The sequence below is a fragment of the Lupinus angustifolius genome, chromosome LG11 (genome assembly GCF_001865875.1).
Source record: "Lupinus angustifolius cultivar Tanjil chromosome LG11, LupAngTanjil_v1.0, whole genome shotgun sequence".
NCBI classification, from domain to species: Eukaryota; Viridiplantae; Streptophyta; class Magnoliopsida; order Fabales; family Fabaceae; genus Lupinus; species Lupinus angustifolius.
The window spans coordinates 9,429,998-9,451,747 of record NC_032019.1 but is presented as its reverse complement, the minus strand read 5'-3'; the positions used below and the strand labels follow the sequence as shown (position 1 = coordinate 9,451,747).

At 32.8% G+C, this 21,750-nt stretch overlaps 3 protein-coding genes across 5 annotated transcripts; 2 read left to right on the top strand and 1 right to left on the bottom strand.

The window, feature by feature from the left end:
- Positions 1,553 to 4,900, bottom strand: LOC109359083 (tRNA-specific adenosine deaminase 1-like). 2 transcript variants are annotated; one of them, XM_019603605.1, is made up of 10 exons: positions 4,660 to 4,900; positions 4,441 to 4,561; positions 3,676 to 3,863; positions 3,507 to 3,566; positions 3,002 to 3,115; positions 2,416 to 2,585; positions 2,259 to 2,335; positions 2,053 to 2,172; positions 1,898 to 1,985; positions 1,553 to 1,817 (listed from the first exon to the last, which is right to left on the bottom strand). In XM_019603605.1, exons 1-10 carry the CDS (start codon positions 4,820 to 4,822, stop codon positions 1,698 to 1,700), a joined length of 1,221 nt encoding a protein of 406 aa, XP_019459150.1. In that variant the 5' UTR covers positions 4,823 to 4,900; the 3' UTR covers positions 1,553 to 1,697. The 2 variants fall into 2 exon arrangements, with proteins under 2 accessions (XP_019459150.1, XP_019459151.1); XM_019603606.1 differs by having other exon boundaries at positions 3,528 to 3,566.
- On the top strand, positions 6,811 to 8,666 carry LOC109360535 (LIM domain-containing protein PLIM2b-like). 2 transcript variants are annotated; one of them, XM_019605502.1, is made up of 5 exons: positions 6,811 to 7,098; positions 7,336 to 7,433; positions 7,542 to 7,575; positions 7,708 to 7,797; positions 8,174 to 8,666. In XM_019605502.1, exons 1-5 carry the CDS (start codon positions 6,964 to 6,966, stop codon positions 8,456 to 8,458), a joined length of 642 nt encoding a protein of 213 aa, XP_019461047.1. In that variant the 5' UTR covers positions 6,811 to 6,963; the 3' UTR covers positions 8,459 to 8,666. The 2 variants fall into 2 exon arrangements, with proteins under 2 accessions (XP_019461047.1, XP_019461048.1); XM_019605503.1 differs by having other exon boundaries at positions 7,336 to 7,435; positions 7,547 to 7,575.
- On the top strand, positions 9,532 to 20,448 carry LOC109360534 (K(+) efflux antiporter 2, chloroplastic-like). Its single transcript, XM_019605501.1, has 21 exons — positions 9,532 to 9,654; positions 9,756 to 11,412; positions 11,835 to 12,006; positions 12,083 to 12,173; positions 12,575 to 12,711; positions 12,801 to 12,860; positions 12,958 to 13,077; positions 13,457 to 13,525; positions 14,082 to 14,147; positions 15,095 to 15,184; positions 15,886 to 15,990; positions 16,171 to 16,299; positions 16,531 to 16,740; positions 17,551 to 17,700; positions 18,118 to 18,171; positions 18,253 to 18,311; positions 18,878 to 18,944; positions 19,021 to 19,197; positions 19,358 to 19,414; positions 19,862 to 19,936; positions 20,055 to 20,448. The coding sequence occupies exons 2-21, from the start codon at positions 9,827 to 9,829 to the stop codon at positions 20,175 to 20,177; spliced, it is 3,597 nt and encodes a 1,198-aa protein (XP_019461046.1). The 5' UTR covers positions 9,532 to 9,654; positions 9,756 to 9,826; the 3' UTR covers positions 20,178 to 20,448.

The following is a 21,750-nucleotide window of genomic DNA, read 5'->3' as shown; positions in this document are numbered from 1 at the left end:
TTATTTCTTATTTTGGGTCAATCACATATTGTTATAGGAATAAAATAAAATTTATAAAAAAAATGTAATATTCTGAGTAGTCCTAGACATGAAAATGAGATATTGTTGAAAATATGTGATCTCTATTTATATGAGTGACATATACAATTATGGACAAAGATCTGTTGTCTTCAATCACGTTCCCAAACATGTCCTAAATAAATCAAAATATATTATGTCAGTTAAAAAATTAAATATTCATGACTTTTTTTATTTTTGTTTCATTTTAATTTGTTTAAGATACTTCAAAACATGCTCATTAGCAACAGATCTTTGTCCAAAAATTATAGCCACCCTACTAAAATTTAACTAGGTTAGAGTTGATAGATGACTATTTTCTAGAGGGAAGTAATATATTAGTTTTGTTTCATAGCAAATAAATGAAAAAAACTTTATTCATACACGATACACCTTAAAGGGAATTCAATTATCTTTATCTAGGAAAGAAATTAGTTTTCGGTTATGGACAATTAATACATGACATTTAACTTTAAACTATTAATTAAATATTAAAAACATTATAATCTAATGGCAAAATCAATTACTTTGGTAGCCTGGTTTGTTGCGTTGAGAACCGTGTCCAAAGGTTAGTCAATTTCGACTTCATTTTTTAAGTCTTTTAAGTTGTAAAATCACTTATCAAAATTTTATAGTAAGTAATTCTAATTTTTAATTCTCAATATACACTGTAGCCAATCCATTTAACCAATCTTATAACATAGTTTATCTTAAATAAAATTTAGAGTTTTAGACTATTTAAACTTTCAAAATTTGCTTTCCACATATACATCCATCACATGTATTGTGTAAATAATATTTCAAATACAATACATGCATTTGAAAAGGAATATAATACCTTAACATAATTAATATTTATAGTGATATTAATTGCTTTTGTTAGAGATTGTTTTAATATAACCTGTTACTATTGTGAATTTTTGTGGAGCCACCAATGTGGTGATGTGTTAGCTAAGAGAGGAGCAACTCACGATAATAAATTTGTATGTCTAAGTCAACGTATGCATGTTTGGTCTCCTCTTTTTGACGAATCAGATAGTTACTGTTATTTGTAGTTAGTGTATTCTCTCATTTCCTTGTCACTAAAAAAATATTTATCAACATTTCATGATAATCAATATCAAAATACTCATCAAAAGTAAATAAAAAGAAGATTTATTTATCAACATTTCATTGATTCTCATTGCAAAATGCTAATGCTAATCCAATTTTGATGTGATTTTTCGGCTTAATTTTTTCTTTCTCTGGGAAATTTTATCATTTCCTTATAAAAATGGACCATGCATTGCTTTCTGTTATTTATTTGTTATTTCACTACTTAAATTAACTATGTGAGCATCATAAAAAAGAACGGCCCAGTGCACGAGACTCCTGCTTATTGGCTTTGAAAAAGTTAGATCTACTCGACTTTCCCCACAAGTGAAGAAATTGTTTACAGGATTTGAATTCGTGACTTCATGATCACTAAGCAACATATAGGCAATAAATAAAAAACTAATAAAAAAATGAGAGGATTTCCACCTTCAACTGTATTGAAAAACTTGTACATGTATCAATTGAGCTACATTCTCAAATTACAAAAGTTAGACTCTTGCTAACTATTCAATTGGCATAACCAAAGAAAAGCCTTAGGCAGATCACTAATTGCACAATTTTGGGATGGGGAATGCCTCATAACCCAAAGGTTTCAAAAACCAGTCACTAAAAGGTGCCTCTCCCTTAAAAAATTTGGAAGCTAAATTATATTCTTTAGCCCCATCCTGCAAAAGGATTAATCATGTAAAACAAGTTAGAAGAAAATAAATCATAAATATTCATTCCTTAAGAGCATTAAGAGTACCTTAAGTTCACGATATGTAAACATATTGGCCAAGGAACTTGTCAAGCACTCCAGCCTCAGGGACAAGAAAACCTCTAATAGTCTCTTTCTGATGAAATATAATTATAATTAGAGGTGGACAATCAAAACTGCTATAATGGTGCATGTTTACTTACTTGCATAAAGACAACTCCGATGACGGGTACAATGCTCCTCTTGAAGAGGTGCCTTGCTTTCTTCCGGTGGTTCCAATGACGACTTCATGTAAGCCACATTTAGTCCAACATATCGAATATCTGCAAAGTTGAGAATTCGGCTAAATGCAACATCAAATTACAAAGTATCGGGGATTAAAGAATTTGTTGGAGTTTGATGGAAGTACCCGCATGTTAAAATGTTAGCAGCTCTCTCAGATTGCTGAAAGTCCTTTGGTGGTACTGGGGCGGCATGAAATTGCGGCTATGCAAAGAAAGTATATAAAAGTCAGCAAACTACGACTCACTTTCCTTTCTCGCTAAGATGCTGAATATTCCACAGACCTGATTCACTCGATACGGAGCAGTTAACTCATTTGAAAAGGGTAGAATACTTTTGCACAAAGCTCTTTTCAAGGTGTCCTCAAACTGGAAACGATCTGGAACGTTAGAGGGCAGACCAACCGTAACTGAAGAAAGATACACAGGCTGAAGAAAGTAGGAAAGCAAAGCTCCTGGAATGTAGAGAAACAGTGTCATTGACTTGACTAAGAATTCACATTGATATACAATCAGAACAGCACAAAGCCATAATTCATGTTTTCGTATGTGACTGTTCAGTGCTAGCCACTGATATAGCTCGATCCTACATTTGTACTTACAATTCAATTATGAACATTTAGGCACTAGTCATACAAAAATGTACAAGCTTTGTGAAAAATTAAATCAATAAGTGTCAGAATCATGTACCAATAGTTTATGGAAAAGATGTATATGCATATAAAGACCAGTATGAACATCAATATCCATGACAATTTCAAGTGATATATTAGAACACTAGTTTTATTGTAGAAATTTATAAATCTCATATCACATCAGATTTCCAAACAAGATACAAACACACAAACAGCCCGGTTTACGCATATCAAACCTTGAACACCAACAACATTCCAACGAGCTATCTTGTCAGAGCAACTAACTGACAAGGTTGGATCACCACGACCTGGCTTTCTCTCGACCATTCCATTCTGTTTCGAACTATTACCTGGAATTAAAGGCAACATAATCTTTCCGCAGACCAGAAAAATGACAGAAATTATTTGAATTAAAATATTCATCGAAAATAATACTAAATCAGTATTAGGCAAGCATCAAAGATTAGAAGGAAAGAGAGATCGGCAAAAGTAACTGCTATAAAAAAAGATATTAGTTATTTGGGAACGGATCCTGTCATGTATAGTTTCTGTATCATGTGAATAGACAGATAGACACAAAGGCATTATATCTCTCTCTCTACACATGACCTAATCATGCAAAAATCAGACATAAGAGGATCCATTCCCTTATTCGAATGTTTTCTAATCCCATGTGAGGTTCCTCTTGTCTTTAGCCAATAATATAAGAAATGTTAGATGATGTAAAAGACTAAAAGTTACCAATGGAACCATTTCGCTCACCCAAAGGAGAGACAATTGAACTCAATGAAGCATCTCCGCCTACACAATGCAACATAGAAGGCATTTAGTACAATCCACAAAGTAACAAAAAAAGAAAGGACTTTGATGATTAAAGAGAGAAAAGGGATAAAGTGATACGTTAGATTACATGGTAATTGCGATATGTACATATGTAATTTCCAACCCCTTTTCATGGTATATTTTCTTTTATCAAGACACTCGGAGTCAACCTCGAATGGCATGTTGTCATCATTAATTTTGAATCGTTTGTTTCCATTGGTAGGTGTATTCTTACTACAAGTTCCAGTAAGATGCTGGATATGTGTATAGAAGAACCTGGTGTGAAAGAAAAGAATGGAATAATATATCCTCACAAAAGAAATATACTATATTATATGAGAACAAAGAGTGCTATGCTACATTTCATGTGTATTTGATTTATCTTCTGCTTTCACATTTTCAGTTGACATAATTCCACTAACAATTGCAGAAATAAAATGACATTATTGTAATTAAGAAAGAAAACAAAGAACAAATTAAACACACTCTTCAAATTTGGAAACCACAACTTTATAAGCACACGTGGGCAAGTCTACAATATGAATAGTCAACAAATTTAGATCCTCTCCGGTACCGATGGATTTGGATTGTGACATGTGGCACAAATCAACTTTTAACGAACATCATTTGGAGTTATTTTTTAAGTAAAGAAAATTCATTTTCTCCTCATATTTCCAGTATGAGACTCTCCGGTACCCGAGATGAACTATACTCGGAGTCAACTTGATTATTTTTTTAGTACACAAACTATTCAAACTAAATAAGATTGCCTAGATGCTTATATAAACATTTGCATAGTAATGATACAAAATGAGACAACATTTAAGGAGAAAAAAATGGAAATGAAAGAAACCTGATAAGAGCTCTTCGAGCTACAACTTCAGCATGAGAATCATGAACAACATCACCACAAGGACGCAAGAAAGAACGTGCAATACACTTTCTTCCAGTACCCAATGCAACAACCTCCAATTCTGTAACACAAAATTTGAAGTCCTTAACTTAAAGATGAAATTTTTATATACTTTATTTTCATAAAAAGGTGAAAGAAGAAAAGAATAAAGGAAGAAACCATTGGAAGGAGAAGAGAGAAGGAAAGCAGACAAAACAGTGAATTCATGTCGTTCAGGTTTTCCTTTCTTGGGAAGAGAATTGTACAAAGTAAGAACCTTTTGGGATACCCTTTTGCCCCAAGTTGTTTCATTAGAAAATGAAAATGAAGAAGACATAGACATGGTTCAACTTGAGTTTGGAAAACCAAGCTATTATGAAGGATTTGGATGATGATGTTGATGATAAAGCATTGCCAAGTGCCAACAACTGAAGTGAAGTTACTGATGTAGATTGGGCCTGTGCAACAGACCCAAACTTTTCAAGCCCTCGTTGGAGTTTTGTACTTTTTTGTTGTTTTGGTATTTAATTAGGAGAAAAGTTTTGAGATTTTCATTTCAGAATCAGATCCAACAAAATTGATGATTTTAAGATTTGTAAATATCATAAGTGATCTCATGATGATAAAATACAGGCCATGATATAAAGAAGAAAAAATGTATGCACTGCTGTAATAGTTATATATACCGTCAGTTCATTATCCACATTCATTTTCAATTATCATTAACTTTTTAAAAAAATAATATAAATGAATGGTGAATGATATATACATAAATATTTCACTATATAAACATGACAAATTTTTGCATCCCATTTCAGCTCAAGCATGCCATGCATATTTTGCTAACAATTCTAGCAGTTAAATTAATATCAGTAGTCACCTTAGTGAAACCTTTGTTTCTACCTTATTTAAGGCCTTCATAATCATAAGGTCCCCATAACTCACATATAAAAGTTGCCAATCCATTCTCTCATCAGAACCCATATTAGTAGCTCCATCAGTATTAAGATAAATCCAATCAGAATAAAGATCAATCCATCATCACTAGTATAACAATCCATTGCATATAGATTAAGTTATTTGTTATTGATGTGGCAGTTTTCTTCAGTTTTGAATCTTGGAACTGCTGTATTTGAAGTAGGATTCCTATGATTTTTTATATTTAATTTAGGGAAGGAAAATCGATACGAATTTATGACTTTACTTATTAATTTTTTGTAAACTTAATATATATTAAATTTATGTTTTACTTTTTAATTTGTTGAGAAATAAATGATACAAACTTTAGAATAAAGATATTGTTCCCTTTTAAATTTTTAATAGCTAATAAATCATTGATCATTATATTATTTTTATTTAAGTGTCTTAAGATGATAATTTAAAATTTTTTACACTATTTTCTATGGTGCAATGAGGAACATTTTTTAACATTGCATATAGATGGATAGTTCTGTTATATAGTACATGACTAACTTCCATTTTATTTCTTATAAACTAATGCTTTGTCAATTGTCATTTCCCCATCTTTCTTGCCCTTTTTCTTTTCAGTTCTATTTACTATTTTTCTCTACAAAATTGTTATTTCCCATCTATTAGTCCTATACTAATTTTTTTTAAGGTATAAAGACAGGAGAAAAATATATCATCTATAATTTTTCTTTAACTATTTCCTATCTACTCTTAACATCATTTATTCCACAATATATCATACATATAAATAGTTCTAAAAATTCAACTGCCTAAATAAAATTTAATATTTTTTGGATCACCCACCCAATTTTGACACATGATATGATACAAATTGTTATTCCATATTTCAAAAAAGAAAGAAAACATAAAAACCAGTTTAAAATTATGGGTGTACAAACACAATCGTATTGTTGGGGAGAAATAATTATTTTCTTATTTCAACACGAAATTTGGATCCACTAGAATTATTTACTCATAAAAATCATATAAAATACAAAGTCTTCTTAATTTATCAAATTCTAAAAAGGAAGACTCCATTTTTGAAACAAAATTAACTTGGACAATGTCATGCTGGCAAATCTAACATAGGGACCATCCCAATTTAACTCTATTAACATCTTAATTATGACATTCTAAAGTAAGTATATATTTTAAAAAATGGAAAACAGTTGGAAATGGCTTTTTTTAGTTACATCCCATATTTTCTACTAATTGGAAATGGTCAAAACACCATTAACTCCAATCAATTAGATCACATCCACAAATTACAGCTTAAATTTTCCATTTTTGCTTAACACATTTTGGGCCCTCCAAACACTTGTCAACCATTTGTCATAAGGATCCAATGAGCTATAATTTGATATAAGTTACTTTTCCTTAGACATATCCAAGACTTTGTTCAATCCCCATTTGTCTGATGTGAACATTGTTCCTCAGACATCCTTCTACATTAAAAGCTACAAAAAAAACATAAAAGACAAGCAATAAAATTGTTTTTTTTGAAGGAGGGGAAAAATGTCATTCACTGGAACTTTGGACAAATGCAAGGCTTGTGATAAGACTGTTTATGTTGTTGACTTGTTAACTCTTGAAAACATTCCTTACCATAAAAACTGCTTCAAATGTACCCACTGCAATGGAGTACTTACGGTATAGTTCTTAAATTGCTTCATTTTGTAATCTTTAATTCATTACATGCATTATTAGTAACCTAAAATGAAGCATAACAGGAAATATCATAGGCATGCATCTAGGGTCTACCACATTAGTACATTATTCACTGCAAATATAATCGACTATATGAATGAAACGATGTCATGATGATGAATAATTTACATCCTTCGATTCCTATATAGAATGTTAGTGATGTAACTTTATGTTGGTCAGATGAACACATACTCCTCAATGGATGGAGTACTATACTGCAGAACACATTTTGAACAACTTTTCAAAGAATCTGGCAATTTTAGCAAGAACTTTCAAGCAGGTAAGATGATTACCATCTCTTCTCCAATCTCATTGTTGTTGTTTCATTTCAAGATTCATCCTCAATTTGGCTAATGAGATGTGTTGTTTTTCTTGACTTTAAATTTAACAGCAAAGCCTTCTGAAAAGCAATCTGAGCTGGTTTGTGTCCATTATCTATACTTTTATTGTCAATTACTTCTCTTGTAATTTGCTATGGTCAAAATATATTTTATTTTTTCAATTACTCATGTTTATTATTTCTGATATTGCAATTAAAATTTAATTTAACAGAACAGGACCCCAAGTAAGCTCTCTTCCATGTTCAGTGGAACTTTAGACAAATGCTCAGTTTGCACAAAAACTGTCTATCCACTTGAAAAGGTTTGTAATCTCTAATGTTGATCATATGCAAAAATATATACAAAAAAATACGTTTTCATGCTATAAAGCTATCAATAAACAAAAGGTTCAAGGAAGGGCTAAATCCACTACGTGAATAGTAGACAATCTTATCTTATATTTATAAGGCGCTGATTCCACAACTCAAACATATAACCCCTTAATAAAAAAGAGGTAGAATAATATACGAGACTCTCATTAGAGATTTGATTTGACGACTCAAACCTATAACTTGGTTGATAATACCATTATATACATGCATACTTTTGTCAAGTTTGTTGTAAATTGACTTTATCTTACATGGATTATGAATTTGATGTAAGAAACTAATGATATAATATTTGGTTATATGAAATAGGTGACACTAGAAGGGGAATGCTTTCACAAGAATTGCTTTAGGTGTGCTCATGGAGGGTGTCACCTAACACATTCCTCCTATGCTGCTCTAGATGGTGTCCTTTATTGTAGGGTCCATTTTGCACAACTTTTCATGGAGAAAGGGAACTATAGCCATGTACTCCAAGCTGCTGCACACAAGAGGAATGGTTCTTCTACACCTCCTGAAACTATTGAGTTGCCACCACAAGAATTGCCACCACAATCTGAGGACAAAAAAGAAGAAGCAGAAGAAGAAACTTCTTGAATGAAAAGGGAAACATGAATTGCTTCCACCCTTTTATTTTCATAGCAGCATGGTCATCATTACATTGGTTAAATTGAATTTCATTGTTGTCAAAAAAATTGTTCATTGATTTGTTTTTGAGTTTAATTGTAAGAAGGTTTGCTTGTGTATTCAATTTCAAAGTTTCATTAAGCAAAAGAAATGAGCAATACTATATGTTCTTTTATTCTTTTTGTTGGCAATTTTATACTGCAAACTTTTATAATTTGATATTGATGATATCTCTGGCATGTTAATAATAATTTCATAGGAAGGCTTAAATTTAACACCATCTGCAAATTTTGATGCTTAATTGTACTTCACTAAGCAATAAAGAAAATAAAAGGACATAATTGGCTGAATTTAGCAATGAGTTGATATACCATATGAATATGACTCAATTTATATGTTTTTAATAAGATAAATTACTCCACAAATGTTAAGAAGACAAGTAGATGTAAAATTGTTCATTTTGCTAATATAATAACAAATTTCAATAGTTTATAATATAAAGCTCACTCTAAAATATAATGAAATTTATAATATTTGGCCATTTTCAAAACATAAAATTTGCTTGAAGAAGAATAGGAGAATATACTGTAGTATAACAGATAAAAACTCTTAGAAAAGACAAAATTTGGATATAGATATTTTTGTTTGCAGTTACAACGTCCATTCATCCATTTCATAAACCAGGAAGATTCATAACTCCACGCCACTGACATAGGTACGTATAGCCTTCATTTACTGGTATACAATCAGTCCAGAATCCAGTACTGAATTTTAAGGAGAAACAATAACTATAATTTATTTTATTAAAAAATAAATTAAAATTAAGATTATCAAATTTTTATTTTTGTCACGTATCATAATCTCAACATAATAATAGACAGACTCTTCAGTATAATAGAGAGTGTCCAAATTCATACAATTAAACAGGAGAAAAACAAGTTACGTGAGGAATACTTTATTCTCATAAATAAAATAATTAAAGTTTAGAAATTTGATTTTAAAAGCTAACGAATATCTAATGAATATTCACTCGTGGACCTTGTTGTCCACGCGCTGAAACCGCGAGTAAAGACAAAACCCGTGATGAATATCCTCACGCCATAGTTGCCAACTTGCCATTACCACATTTAAACAAAGCTTCATTTTGATTTCATCTTTTCGTTTCGGTAATTTTCTCCAAAACTTCCAAATTTCAATCCACAAATAAGAAATGCTGCTCTATCTATTGTGTTTATGCTTTCTGATTTTCTTTTGCACTTTTTTTCAGGTTATTTGATGAATAAGTTGGATTGTAAAATGCATTGAAGATTGTTTTGTTTTTTAGTTTTGGAAGATACGATGGATATAGTTGCTTTTAGTTTTCCAAAGTCAACAATGCCATTGGATTGTTTTGATTCTGGTTCTGCTTTTCTTTGCAATTCCAGAACTATAATGAAGGCACGTTTTAGTGGTGTGAACAAGATTGGTATTAGTGGTTGTAGTAGAAATAAGAATAATTCAAGAGTGTTCTGTGTAGGAGAGTTCAAAGTTTCAAATTTGAAGAGAAGTTTGTCTTGTAAGAATGGTAATAATAATGCTCTTTTTATGGGAAATAGGGCAATTTGGTCAAAATGCCAGGCTAATGATTCCTTAGCATATGTTAATGCCAATGGCCGGAGTGTTAGTCCCGATGATGAGGACTCTAATTCGGGGTCCATTTCTGGTAGTGAACGATCGGAAGAAGAAAAATTGAGGAAAGAAGTTGGGGGTGAAGTAGAATCAGGGTTACAAAGTGTTGATGAATTGAAAGAACTACTGCAAAAGGCATTAAAAGAGCTAGAAGTTGCGCGAGTAAATAGTGTCGTGTTTGAGGAGAAGGTTAAAAAGATATCGGAGACTGCAATATTGTTGCATGATATAGCAGCGAGTGCTTGGAATGATGTTAATTCTACCCTTGATACTATCCAAGAAATTGTGAGTGAAGAATTTTTTGCCAAAGAAGCTGTTCAAAAGGCAACAATGTCTCTTTCTTTAGCTGAAGCAAGGCTTGAAGTAGCCGTAGAATCTTTGGAGGTTGAAAATGAAGCTTCTTCGCCACAAGGTTCTAATGAGAATAATGTCGATATAGATATAGTGGATGAGAAGAAGGCACTTTTAGTTGCTAAGGAAGAATTTGAGGCAAATTTAGTGAATTGTGAGGCAAACCTGAGGCGCTTGCAAAGTAGAAAGGAGGAGTTGCAGAATGAAGTGAACAAGTTGCATGAAATTGCAGAAAAGGCACAGCTGAATGCAGTGAAAGCAGAGGAGGATGTCACAAAGATAATGCTTTTAGCGGAGCAAGCTGTTGCCGTTGAACTTGAGGCTGCACAGCGTGTAAATGATGCAGAGATTGCGCTACAGAGAGCAGACAAGTCTGTATCTAGTTTTAATGCTGATACCATAGACACTCTACAAGTGCAAGATGTCGTGGCTATTCCTGGGGAGGAGAAAGTGGATCAACTTTTTTCTGGTGATGACATTGTTGAAAGAAACAAAGATTTCCCAATCGATGATGAATCTCTGCTTGCAGAACGAGCACCAGAGACAGTGTCTGATAAAAACAGCCATGTTTTGGAAGGCATAAAGCAATCTGATTATCTGAGTGATATTGAGAATGGGCAATTAAGCTTAGACTCTTCCAAAGAAGCTGAAGTCATAGTGGAGAAGTCAAAGAGTGCAGTTCAAACGAAAAAACCAGAAACGCAGAAAGATTTGACTAGAGATAATTCAGTCATTGCTCCCAAGGCATCACTGAAGAAGTCTTCCCGGTTTTTTCCTGCATCATTCTTCTCTTTTACTGTAGATGACACTGATCAAACACCAGAATCAGTTTTCCAGGGTTTTGTGGAGTCTACGCGGAAGCAGTTGCCCAAGCTTGTTTTCGGGTTATTATTAATGGGAGCTGGGTACGTATGATCTCTCTATGACTTGTTCCTTTTTTTCCCGTTGTTTTATTTCAATCCTTGTATAACTGTAGAAGCCACATACCTGGAAGTATATATAACTCATGGTTGGTCTACAATATTTGTGGTAAAGGAGTAATACACATGAAGTATCAGGATGGCGATTTGTAGTTTTTTATGCTATATGGTAGACAAAATCAAAGCAAAAACATTCACTGGCTCGTTTAAAAACTGTTTGTGAAATTAAATTCCTACAATGTGGAAGGTATTTATGTCTTGCTATGTGATACCTGCATTTAACTTGTTCTTTTTATTTTAAGGAACACTATACTTTTTCTCGCTATGATAATATAGACGCAAAGGTCCAATATGAAGATTTTACTCTTGTTATTGAAGTTTGAAGACGTGGTGAAATTTTATTTCAGGTTTGTCTTCTACTCCAATAGAGCAGAGAGGACTGCCCAGCTGCTTCAGCAGCCAGAAATCGTTGCAACCACTGTTGAAGAAGTTTCCTTAAGTGCAAAGCCTCTAGTTAGGCAACTTCAGAAACTCCCCCAGAGAATTCAGAAAATTATTGCGTCACTACCTGAACAAGAGGTTTTTTTCTTCATACCCCCTATTCTTATGCTTAATTTGCTAAGTTTCATCTAACAGTGGATGATATTTATTCCAGGTGAATGAGGAGGAAGCCTCCCTCTTTGACATGCTCTGGTTATTACTTGCAAGTGTTATATTTGTGCCGATATTTCAAAAAATTCCTGGAGGTACCTCAAATGTCGTGTTTTCTTAATGTTAAATTAAATCCGTCGAAGTACTGCAAAGTTGTTTTCTAGATGTTTTACTCTATTTTGAATGTGATTAGGCACTAAACTCTATATTTTGCTTTAATTAAATGATATTTAATTTTGGTTAATAGGTTATTCTGCTTCTTTTTTAGCTCATGTTTCTTTTCCTTGGTTTTGTTAGTTGAATTATGGTTACAAATTAAGTTGTAATATTTAAAGCAGATTCTGTTGCTTGGTCAGAATCATCTGACCATTGTCTGAATTAAGATTTGGGTTATTTATTTTTTGTTTGCTAAAAGTCACAACTCCATAAGATTGGTTGTCTGACATGCATATATTGTTCTGCTGATACCATGTCCTATATTGATAACAATATTTAGGCAGTCCTGTTCTGGGCTACTTGGCTGCTGGTATCTTGATTGGACCTTATGGTCTCTCCATCATTCGTCACGTTCATGGGACAAAAGCAATAGCTGAATTTGGAGTTGTTTTCCTCCTATTCAATATTGGCCTGGAGGTGGAGTTTCCTATAAGATCTTGTTCTTCCCTAACTTTAATCATCTCCATAATCAGAAGCATTAAACTGAAGCTCTGAACTTTTTTTAGCTCTCCGTTGAAAGGCTTAGTTCAATGAAGAAATATGTCTTTGGATTAGGCTCCGCTCAGGTGATTGGGAAGCTCTATCTTCTATTCTGGTCATTCCTGTTCATATCAAGCTATTTATGATGGGCCAACTATTCTTAGCTTGTATGAATAAATGCAGGTTTTGATGACTGCTGTAGTTATTGGCTTGGTGGCTCATTATGTATGTGGCCAAGCTGTCCCTGCTGCTATTGTCATTGGGAATGGCTTGGCATTATCATCGACTGCTGTTGTTCTGCAGGTAAAAAACCTGTTAACTGTTTGCCTTTAATTTTTTACTTTGTGGAATATGTTCACACACTCTAATTAGTTAACTATCAAAACTTTATGCTTCTATTTGGTGTACATTTTGATGAAGTGATATTATCTTTTCTGAAAACATTAACTTTAGAAGGATTTTCATTGTAGCTTGCACCTGATAATAAATCATAAATGTATATATGGCTATCATTACTCAATAAAGCTTGACGTCTAAAGCTGTAACAGATTCTCCCTTTTGAAATATTATCATATGAATTTAATATTTATTATGTAATATAGTGCTGAAGATTTTGTTCCTTCAATTTTCATGCTTGGTGAGCCTACCCTGCTTCAATAATTTCAGTGAACTCATTTTGCAGGTATTACAGGAGAGAGGTGAGAGCACATCACGGCATGGACGGGCTACATTTTCTGTTTTACTTTTTCAGGTTCTGTACCTTAGCCATCTATCCAGAAACTGAAAGATTTTGTTGTTGTTGCAAAATGCAGTACTAGATAATTTAATACTTGTGATGTATATTTGTCTGAACTGTCTTAAGTGAGCCATCTTGCTTCTATATTCCATACCATTGACTGTACCTTCAGTTTAATAACCTAAGCAAACTCTACTTCCTAAACTTGGCTAAAACATGGTTCGGAGTGAGCATATAAATACGTTTACACCTTGCAAAATCAAGTATTTGGCATGAATACCAAACAAGCTTTGTCCTAGTGAACAAGGATGGATATGTGAAACTAAAATCATCATTTGCATGAGCACTTGATTGTGCACATCTACATATTCCCCTCTTCAAGTATTTTGTATGTTATTCTGCATAAATCCTGAACTAGTTTTCTCTTCTTTGTCTTTGCTCTATCTGCCATCTGTTCAGTTGTTATTTCAATCTGACTTTAATGACTTTGATTGGTTATGTTAGTTCTTAACGGTCTTCCATATTGCAATATTTTTACCTTTATTGAATATTTCTTCTTGTTTCTGTTCAGGATTTGGCTGTTGTGGTGTTGCTAATACTCATACCTCTTATTTCGCCTAATTCTTCCAAAGGAGGGGTAACATTTTCCAGTACTCTTAGACAAAATATTAAATACCTTTCAATGTTGTGGTCATGTGGTTTACGACATGGTTATTCAAACTCGTATGAACTCCTGCATAGCATAGGACAGTTGGTAACATGAAACAATTATTTAGTTTAGCATTCAAAAAGGAGCATGAGAATATGGACATTCAAGATAAAAAGTTCAAAACATTATGTAGTTACCAGTTAGTATAACCACATTGCCCAATGACCAAAATGATGAGGGAATCAGTGAATCATTTCTTCACCCCCTACCCCCTTAACAAAAGTGAGTTCTTTAACTTTTTTCAGAGTACTCACATTGAATTGGATTACTTGGTGTCATTGTCATCATTATCATTGCCATTAGAGATGGCAAAACGGGCATTGCCCGCCCGCATAGCCTGCATTTTTTTGTGGGCGGGGCATAATATTTTTGCCCATTAGCCCATTTTGCCCGGCCCGTTTTGCCCGCCAAGTTTGCGGGCATTTCCGTTGGGCATGTGGGCGGCCCATAAATATAATTTAAGGAAAAAAGTAAGAAAATTTTAGATTAGTTATGATGTAATGTGATTTTTAATCCCTACAAAAATTGTAATCTAATGTAATTTATAAACTTCATATAAAATATCAAAAAAATTGTTAATTTTTTATCTTCAACTACTTTATTTAATTTAATTTCATTTATTATATGAATTTTTTATTTTTTATTATTATTCAACAATGCCCGCGGGCCGCCCGCAAGCCCGTTTTAAAACGGGCAGGACATTGAATTTTGTCCGTTAACCAATGCAGGCATGCCCGCGCCCGCTTAAATTTTTGCGGGCATTTACGGGCGCGGACTAAACGGGCCGGGCGGCCCGTTTTGCCATCTCTAATTGCCATGTATACTGCTGTTGCTGCCTATATTGTCTTCATTGAAATGTCAATCTCTGTTTTCAGGTTGGCTTTCAAGCCATTGCTGAAGCTCTTGGTCTGGCTGCTGTTAAGGCAGCAGTTGCCATCACTGCCATAATCGCAGGTGGACGTTTGGTAAGTGGTATTCAGAACTAAGGTGTAGGAGGTGTGATTTCTAATTATTAAAACGTAGTCTGAATCTGGATGGATAGCTGATACCATTGTTTATTTTTTCCTTTTCTGCTTGAAGGAAGTATATCTATTTTGTTTTTTTTATAATAGTGAGAATATTTGGACAACACCTTAAATCATCATCATATAAGTTTATATGAAGCATAACAGTAGCCATCAATTCTATGGTTTAATATGAAATATATTCCTTTTAAACAGTCAATATGTTGGCAAAGGTTATCGTGGTAGAATTTTGGTATAAATTACTAACCATGCACTCCAGATCTGTTATATGGTGTTGTGCACATACAGATATTCTACATACCATGGTATGGAAGTTACCAATTACATGTCATCTATGAAATACATAAACTAAGTTGCATATAATTTATGTTGGGTGAGATGAATTTTGTGATGTAATAGTTTGAATATGAGGTCTTGGTGGAAGTTTGTGGGCCTAGTGGGATTAATTGGGCTAGCCCTTTGGGACATTTAATATTAAGTGTATCAAGATCCTGATACTGAAGTGAAATATGTATTATAAAGATCAATTTTTTTCATAAGGTATGTTTTATACTTTTGGGGTTCATTAGGAAGGCATCTTATGATGTTACTTCAATTACATATAATTTTTTTGGTAATATTTCCTGTTCTTCTTTGTACAGCTGCTTCGACCAATATATAAGCAGATAGCAGAAAATCAAAATGCAGAAATATTTTCGGCAAATACACTTTTTGTTATTCTTGGGACTAGTCTTCTCACAGCCAGAGTAGGTTTTTGTTCCACTGCTTTTCCTTTTATCCTTTATTTTGGCGTTTTAGCTTCTAAGGCTTGTCAAGTTGTCAGTTTTCTTGAAGTCCATTATTCTTGTGTCAATTGAAGTGATAAATTTTTGTCTGTGTTGGGGTAACCTCACTTTTACTTCTTTTATTTTTATTACATAAAACAGGCAGGACTTTCCATGGCATTGGGAGCATTTTTGGCTGGTTTGCTACTGGCAGAAACTGAATTTTCCTTACAGGTTGAATCTGATATTGCTCCATACCGTGGCCTTCTATTGGGTCTCTTCTTTATGACGGTGGGTGCTTAATATTGGAATCCACAGGTTCATTAACTGTATTGTTTATTTGTCAATGCAAAAATTATATCTCTTATACTTAGTTAGTCTTATGGTCAAATACTTAGTGGAAATAATTCTTATGTGAATTTTGAACTAGAACGAATGACTACTGTGAGATTTGTGTCATTGAGCAAACCAGCTTCTAGCAGTGTAATTAATGGAAAGTGTTTTCTTTTTTTACTTTTTCAGGTTGGAATGTCAATTGATCCAAAACTTCTTTTTTCAAACTTTCCAGCCATTGCTGGGACACTGGGACTCTTATTATGTGGCAAGACTATCTTGGTTTCTTTGATTGGCAAAAGTTTTGGTATTTCAATCATTTCTGCCATAAGAGTTGGTCTTCTTCTTGCTCCTGGGGGAGAATTTGCATTTGTAGCTTTTGGGGAAGCTGTTAATCAGGTTTTTGTCATTTGCTTACCTAGTGTTCACTGGTTTATAAATAATTATGTACTCTGCATGTTTATATATGCATTATATTTGACACAAGTCCTTCTGCTTCTGTTAGTTTTAGCCAAATGTTTCTTGATGCTTGTAATTTAGATTTGCCTTTTAGGTTTATGTACTTGTTCATCTTTTTTCTAAATAAACTAATAATTTGTTATTGCCTGGCAAGTGTTAAAAAAATAAGGTTGTCTATGGTTGTTACTGGGATTTGTAACTTAGAAGAGTTTTGAGACGCAATACCTTCTGCTCGTTACTAAGTGACTAAGAAATTATGGATCAGGTTCTTTGGCTTAAGATGGAAGCCTGATTACAGAATATATACCTATGCTTGGATGATTTCCTCTTACAGTCTTATTGCCTGGTAGTGTTTTCGCATGGATAGAGTAGAGTTCTAGGATTTTTCTGAGATCAGAGATCCATTATGCCCCTATTATTGGCCAGAGTAATACATTTTGATGTTCTTGAGTGTTCAGCTCAATGAGATATTTATGTGAATCCCACTAGAGTTATATTCAAAGAGATTATGTGATTTTTTGTAATATATATAGTTTTTTTAAATTGTATTACTATTAACATATAGTTTTTTATGCTTGTTCATCCTCTTATTCTCTAAGCCCTTTCTCTTGATATTTTTCCCCAGGAAAGGGGAAGTTGAAAAATACAAAAACATAGATTAATTTTTATATCTGCAAATAGTTTTTCTTCTCTTTGAAATTTAAATATTCTATATAAACTAGATGTTTTTGCTACTCAACTCTTCTGCAGGGTATAATGTCTCCCCATTTGTCCTCATTGCTGTTTCTTGTCGTTGGACTTTCAATGGCACTCACACCATATCTAGCTGCAGGAGGTCAGCTGATCGCTTCCCGTTTTGAGCTGCATGATGTTCGAAGTTTATTACCTGTAGAAAGTGAGGTAAGACCACTTACATGACTAACTGACAGGGACTCTAGTAATTACAGATGGTTGCAAAAGTTATAGCTTTAACAGTATCTATAGTTGGGTTGAAGGCCCTCTTGCTAGTGTACTGAATGTCATCTTTATTATCTTACAACTAAGTAGAATGCATGTTGTGTTGCATACGAATAACAAGTGTTGGGAACAAGTGAACAATCGAATATTAAAAGAGGATATAGAGAAGAGAGAATAACACAAGGAATTTTTTAACGAGGTTCGACCAATTTGTGCCTACATCTCCGGGAGAGGAGATTTTTCAGGAACCTTCCTACATATAGTTGTAGAAAATGGATGTAGTTAAACCATATTGGTTACCATTTGTTAATTTTTATTTGGATTTGACATGAAAATTTAGTAGTTGACTTCTTTTTACAGACAGATGACCTGCGAGATCATATCATTATTTGTGGATTTGGACGAGTTGGCCAGGTGAATTCTGTATGTTTTGTTTGATTATTTAGCTTTAATAATAGGTTTAAGCGTAACACTTTTCCTTTTTGTTATTTCCAGATCATTGCACAACTTCTTTCTGAGCGACTTATTCCTTTTGTTGCATTAGACGTTAGAAGGTAACTCAATGCTCACTAATACTACTATACCTTTCTTGTTGTTACTTCTTTTGGATGAATGATTTTGTAAATATTAAGTGGCTTTTAAGATTACTGGAGGTTGTTATGATGTTATCTATGTCTATAAACAAAGCAAAACTACATGCATAGAATTGTTGAATGTTATGAAATCTGCCAAGGGAAAGAAGAAAAGAACACAATTGTGATACTCTTTCTCTTTATGGGAGAATCATCTAGATGAGGATAGATGTGCTATTGTGCATCCTTTTCTGTCCTTTTTGGAGGCATTAAAGGGTTCTAAAAAATAATTTATTTTTGCTTTCTTTCTAAATAGTTAGATTCTCTGTGTACTTCTCAATGCTTAAAATAGAGAGTACCACTTTAGTTGGATTTTTTTAAATAATGCCGGTATTTAGTGACCAGCATGAGGCAATATTTTAACATTTATGTAGAATCTTTACTGTTGTTTTCTCCTAAGATGTGTGAACTACAACTATATATCATGTTTGCTAACTTTAGATGGGAAACAGAAGATGTTGACCTAACTTTTTGTGTATCTGCTTCAGTGATAGAGTGACAATTGGGCGTTCTCTGGGTCTCCCTGTGTATTTTGGAGATGCTGGTAGTCGAGAGGTAGGGCATATATAACTTCACTGCTTGACCTCACATACATGTTCATTGCCTGACATGATTTATACTGCATAACAAGGTCCTACATAAAGTTGGGGCAGAAAGGGCTAGCGCTGCAGCAGTAACTCTAGATTCCCCTGGTGCAAATTACAGAACAGTTTGGGCTCTGGCCAAGCACTTCCCAAATGTGAAAACTTTTGTTCGTGCTCATGATGTTGATCATGGATTGAATTTAGAAAAGGCTGGAGCTACTGCTGTAATATTCTGATACCTCTTCTATTATTTCTGTTATGATTGGCTTATATATAATCTTAAACAGTGAGAAAAATAATATTTTCGTAATAGAAAAAATCGGCTATTATTGTAATGCTTACTCTAGATCTTGTCGATATGATGTCTGTCACTTGCGTTTGCAGGTTGTCCCAGAGACTTTGGAACCAAGTCTTCAACTAGCAGCTGCAGTGCTGGCTCAGGTTAATTTTCAATGACTATATAATAAAGTTGTTGTCTCAGTATTTTGTGAATACCTTATCTGACGATGATAACACAATTAATTGAGATAAATGATTGTTCTTGTTTCTTGTTGTGATTGAATCTTTATGATACTTTAAGCTGAACTGCTGTTTGTTTTATATTCATCATGTAAATGCTTTACTTTAATTTCTGGTCAAAATTTCTTAGAAATGGTATCAACATAATTTCTGTTGTTTGCTGCATAGTAAGATTGTTTTCACATCTCATTGAAGACACTAAGAAATCTAAAAGAGGAAAGAAAATAATTAGATGTTGAGTTTAGGACTTCTTAGGTAAAAACATAATAAGAAATGTTCTCATCATTTGATCTTGCTAGTTAACGATGTTATCCAATGCTATAGCATGGATATGCACATTCTTAGTTTTCTAATCATTTCTCTCTTCAGGCTAAACTTCCCACATCAGAGATTGCGGCATCTATAAATGAATTCAGAACCCGACATCTGGCTGAACTCACAGAAGTATGTTTTCGTTTTCTTTTAAACACATACACTTATATATGTCTGTAGAAATTGATCACATACTACTTGTTCTATATAGTTAATGTCATTGAGTGTCATTTTTTGTCTATTTAATCAGCTGTGTGAGGCAAGTGGAAGTTCTCTTGGATATGGATATAATAGAATTATGAGCAAACCCAAATCTCAGTCTTCAGATTCATCAGATGAGGCACAAGCCTCTGAAGGGACATTGGCCATATGAAAGATCATATTTATACACAAAGCAGAAGGCAGAAGAAAAAAGTAGAGTAAGGAAAAAGAATAATTGCACTAAATTGTATAGCTCATTTTTATGTACAGAAATACATTTGAATCAAAGATGCATTATCCTTGTTGTCATTTATTTTTTCTTGTCAGAAGTTTTGATTAATCATCCTTCCTCAAATGTTTGTTAAGGATGATATCCCTGTTGTATGTGCCATTGATTGATTAACTTTAGAAAAGCATGTATTATATGTCCTCATATTTCCATTCATTACCAAGAAAATGAACAAGGATCCTTGAGAGGGAGTTCTTGTTTTTTTCTTTTGTTTTCAGTAATAAAAATGTTATTTTATTGTAAATAAAAAGTTGTTTCTCCTTTTTCTTATGTGGCATGCCTTGACCAAGTATATGCAAGCATAATAACACATGTTTTGTACCTGAAGGGTGTTGGCAAGTGGTAGAGGTACACTATAACTTTAGGAGAAATACAATTCGATTCAATAATGGGATTGGAAACATGTGAAACCATAAAAAATAACATTTGTTTACTCAACCAACCTATGTATCGCAATTATACGTCATTCGTTATTTAATGGGTTAATATATTAAATAATTGTTAATTAAATTAAGATTTAAGAAATTGTATTCTTTGAATGACAAAACGTGGTACATGTGAGTTATCAAACCGGTGGTATAACAGTTCAATTAGTGGTTCACTAAATAAATCGATACCGATGAAATTAAATATATATATATATAATATTAATATTAATTTTGAAAAATCAATAATAAACTAATATTTTTTATTTTTATTAAAAAATTAATTTTAAATAAAAACATGTCGGTATGACCGGCACGATTCAATTGAAAATCGGCTGATATGACTAGTTTTTTTCAGTTTTGGCCAGTTTTGACCAGTATAATTACATGATTGATATAATTATTGTACCATATCAGAGGACTGGTTCACCGGTTTACAAGTTGAACAGGCTGACACAAACTGGTTTTTATAACATTGACTATGAGTAAAAAGTCTCTTATAATATTATATGTAAGAGAAAAATGATGTAGAGAATGGAAAACAAATTATTTTTTGGCAATTTTGAGCATGAAAAAAAAGAAGTGTTTTTAAATTGTATCTTCTTAATCATTAAATAAAAAATAAGTGTTTTTAATCCCTGTATTTTTAATGAATTAGAGCAAATAAATAAGAATTTTGCTCACCATTGATGATAATCTATTCAAATTTTCTCACGGATTACGATTGACGTTTTGAAACCAATATACTTCAACATTTTTTTATAAAAACATTAGTTAGCTAAATATAATTACATCATATGATTTTGAATGGTTAATATTAGTTCCTTAATTATCATAAAAATATTATTTATTTATAAAAATATATATTAATTAGTAGTATATCATCAAGACATCAATATATGAACAATTTTGAATGTTACTAATCAGTTAGTTATCATCAAAATATTAATTAATAAATAATCGTGTTTTTATTTCATGAAATTTTTTTGTATGGATAAATTCATCATCAAAACATGTTAATATTATAAAAA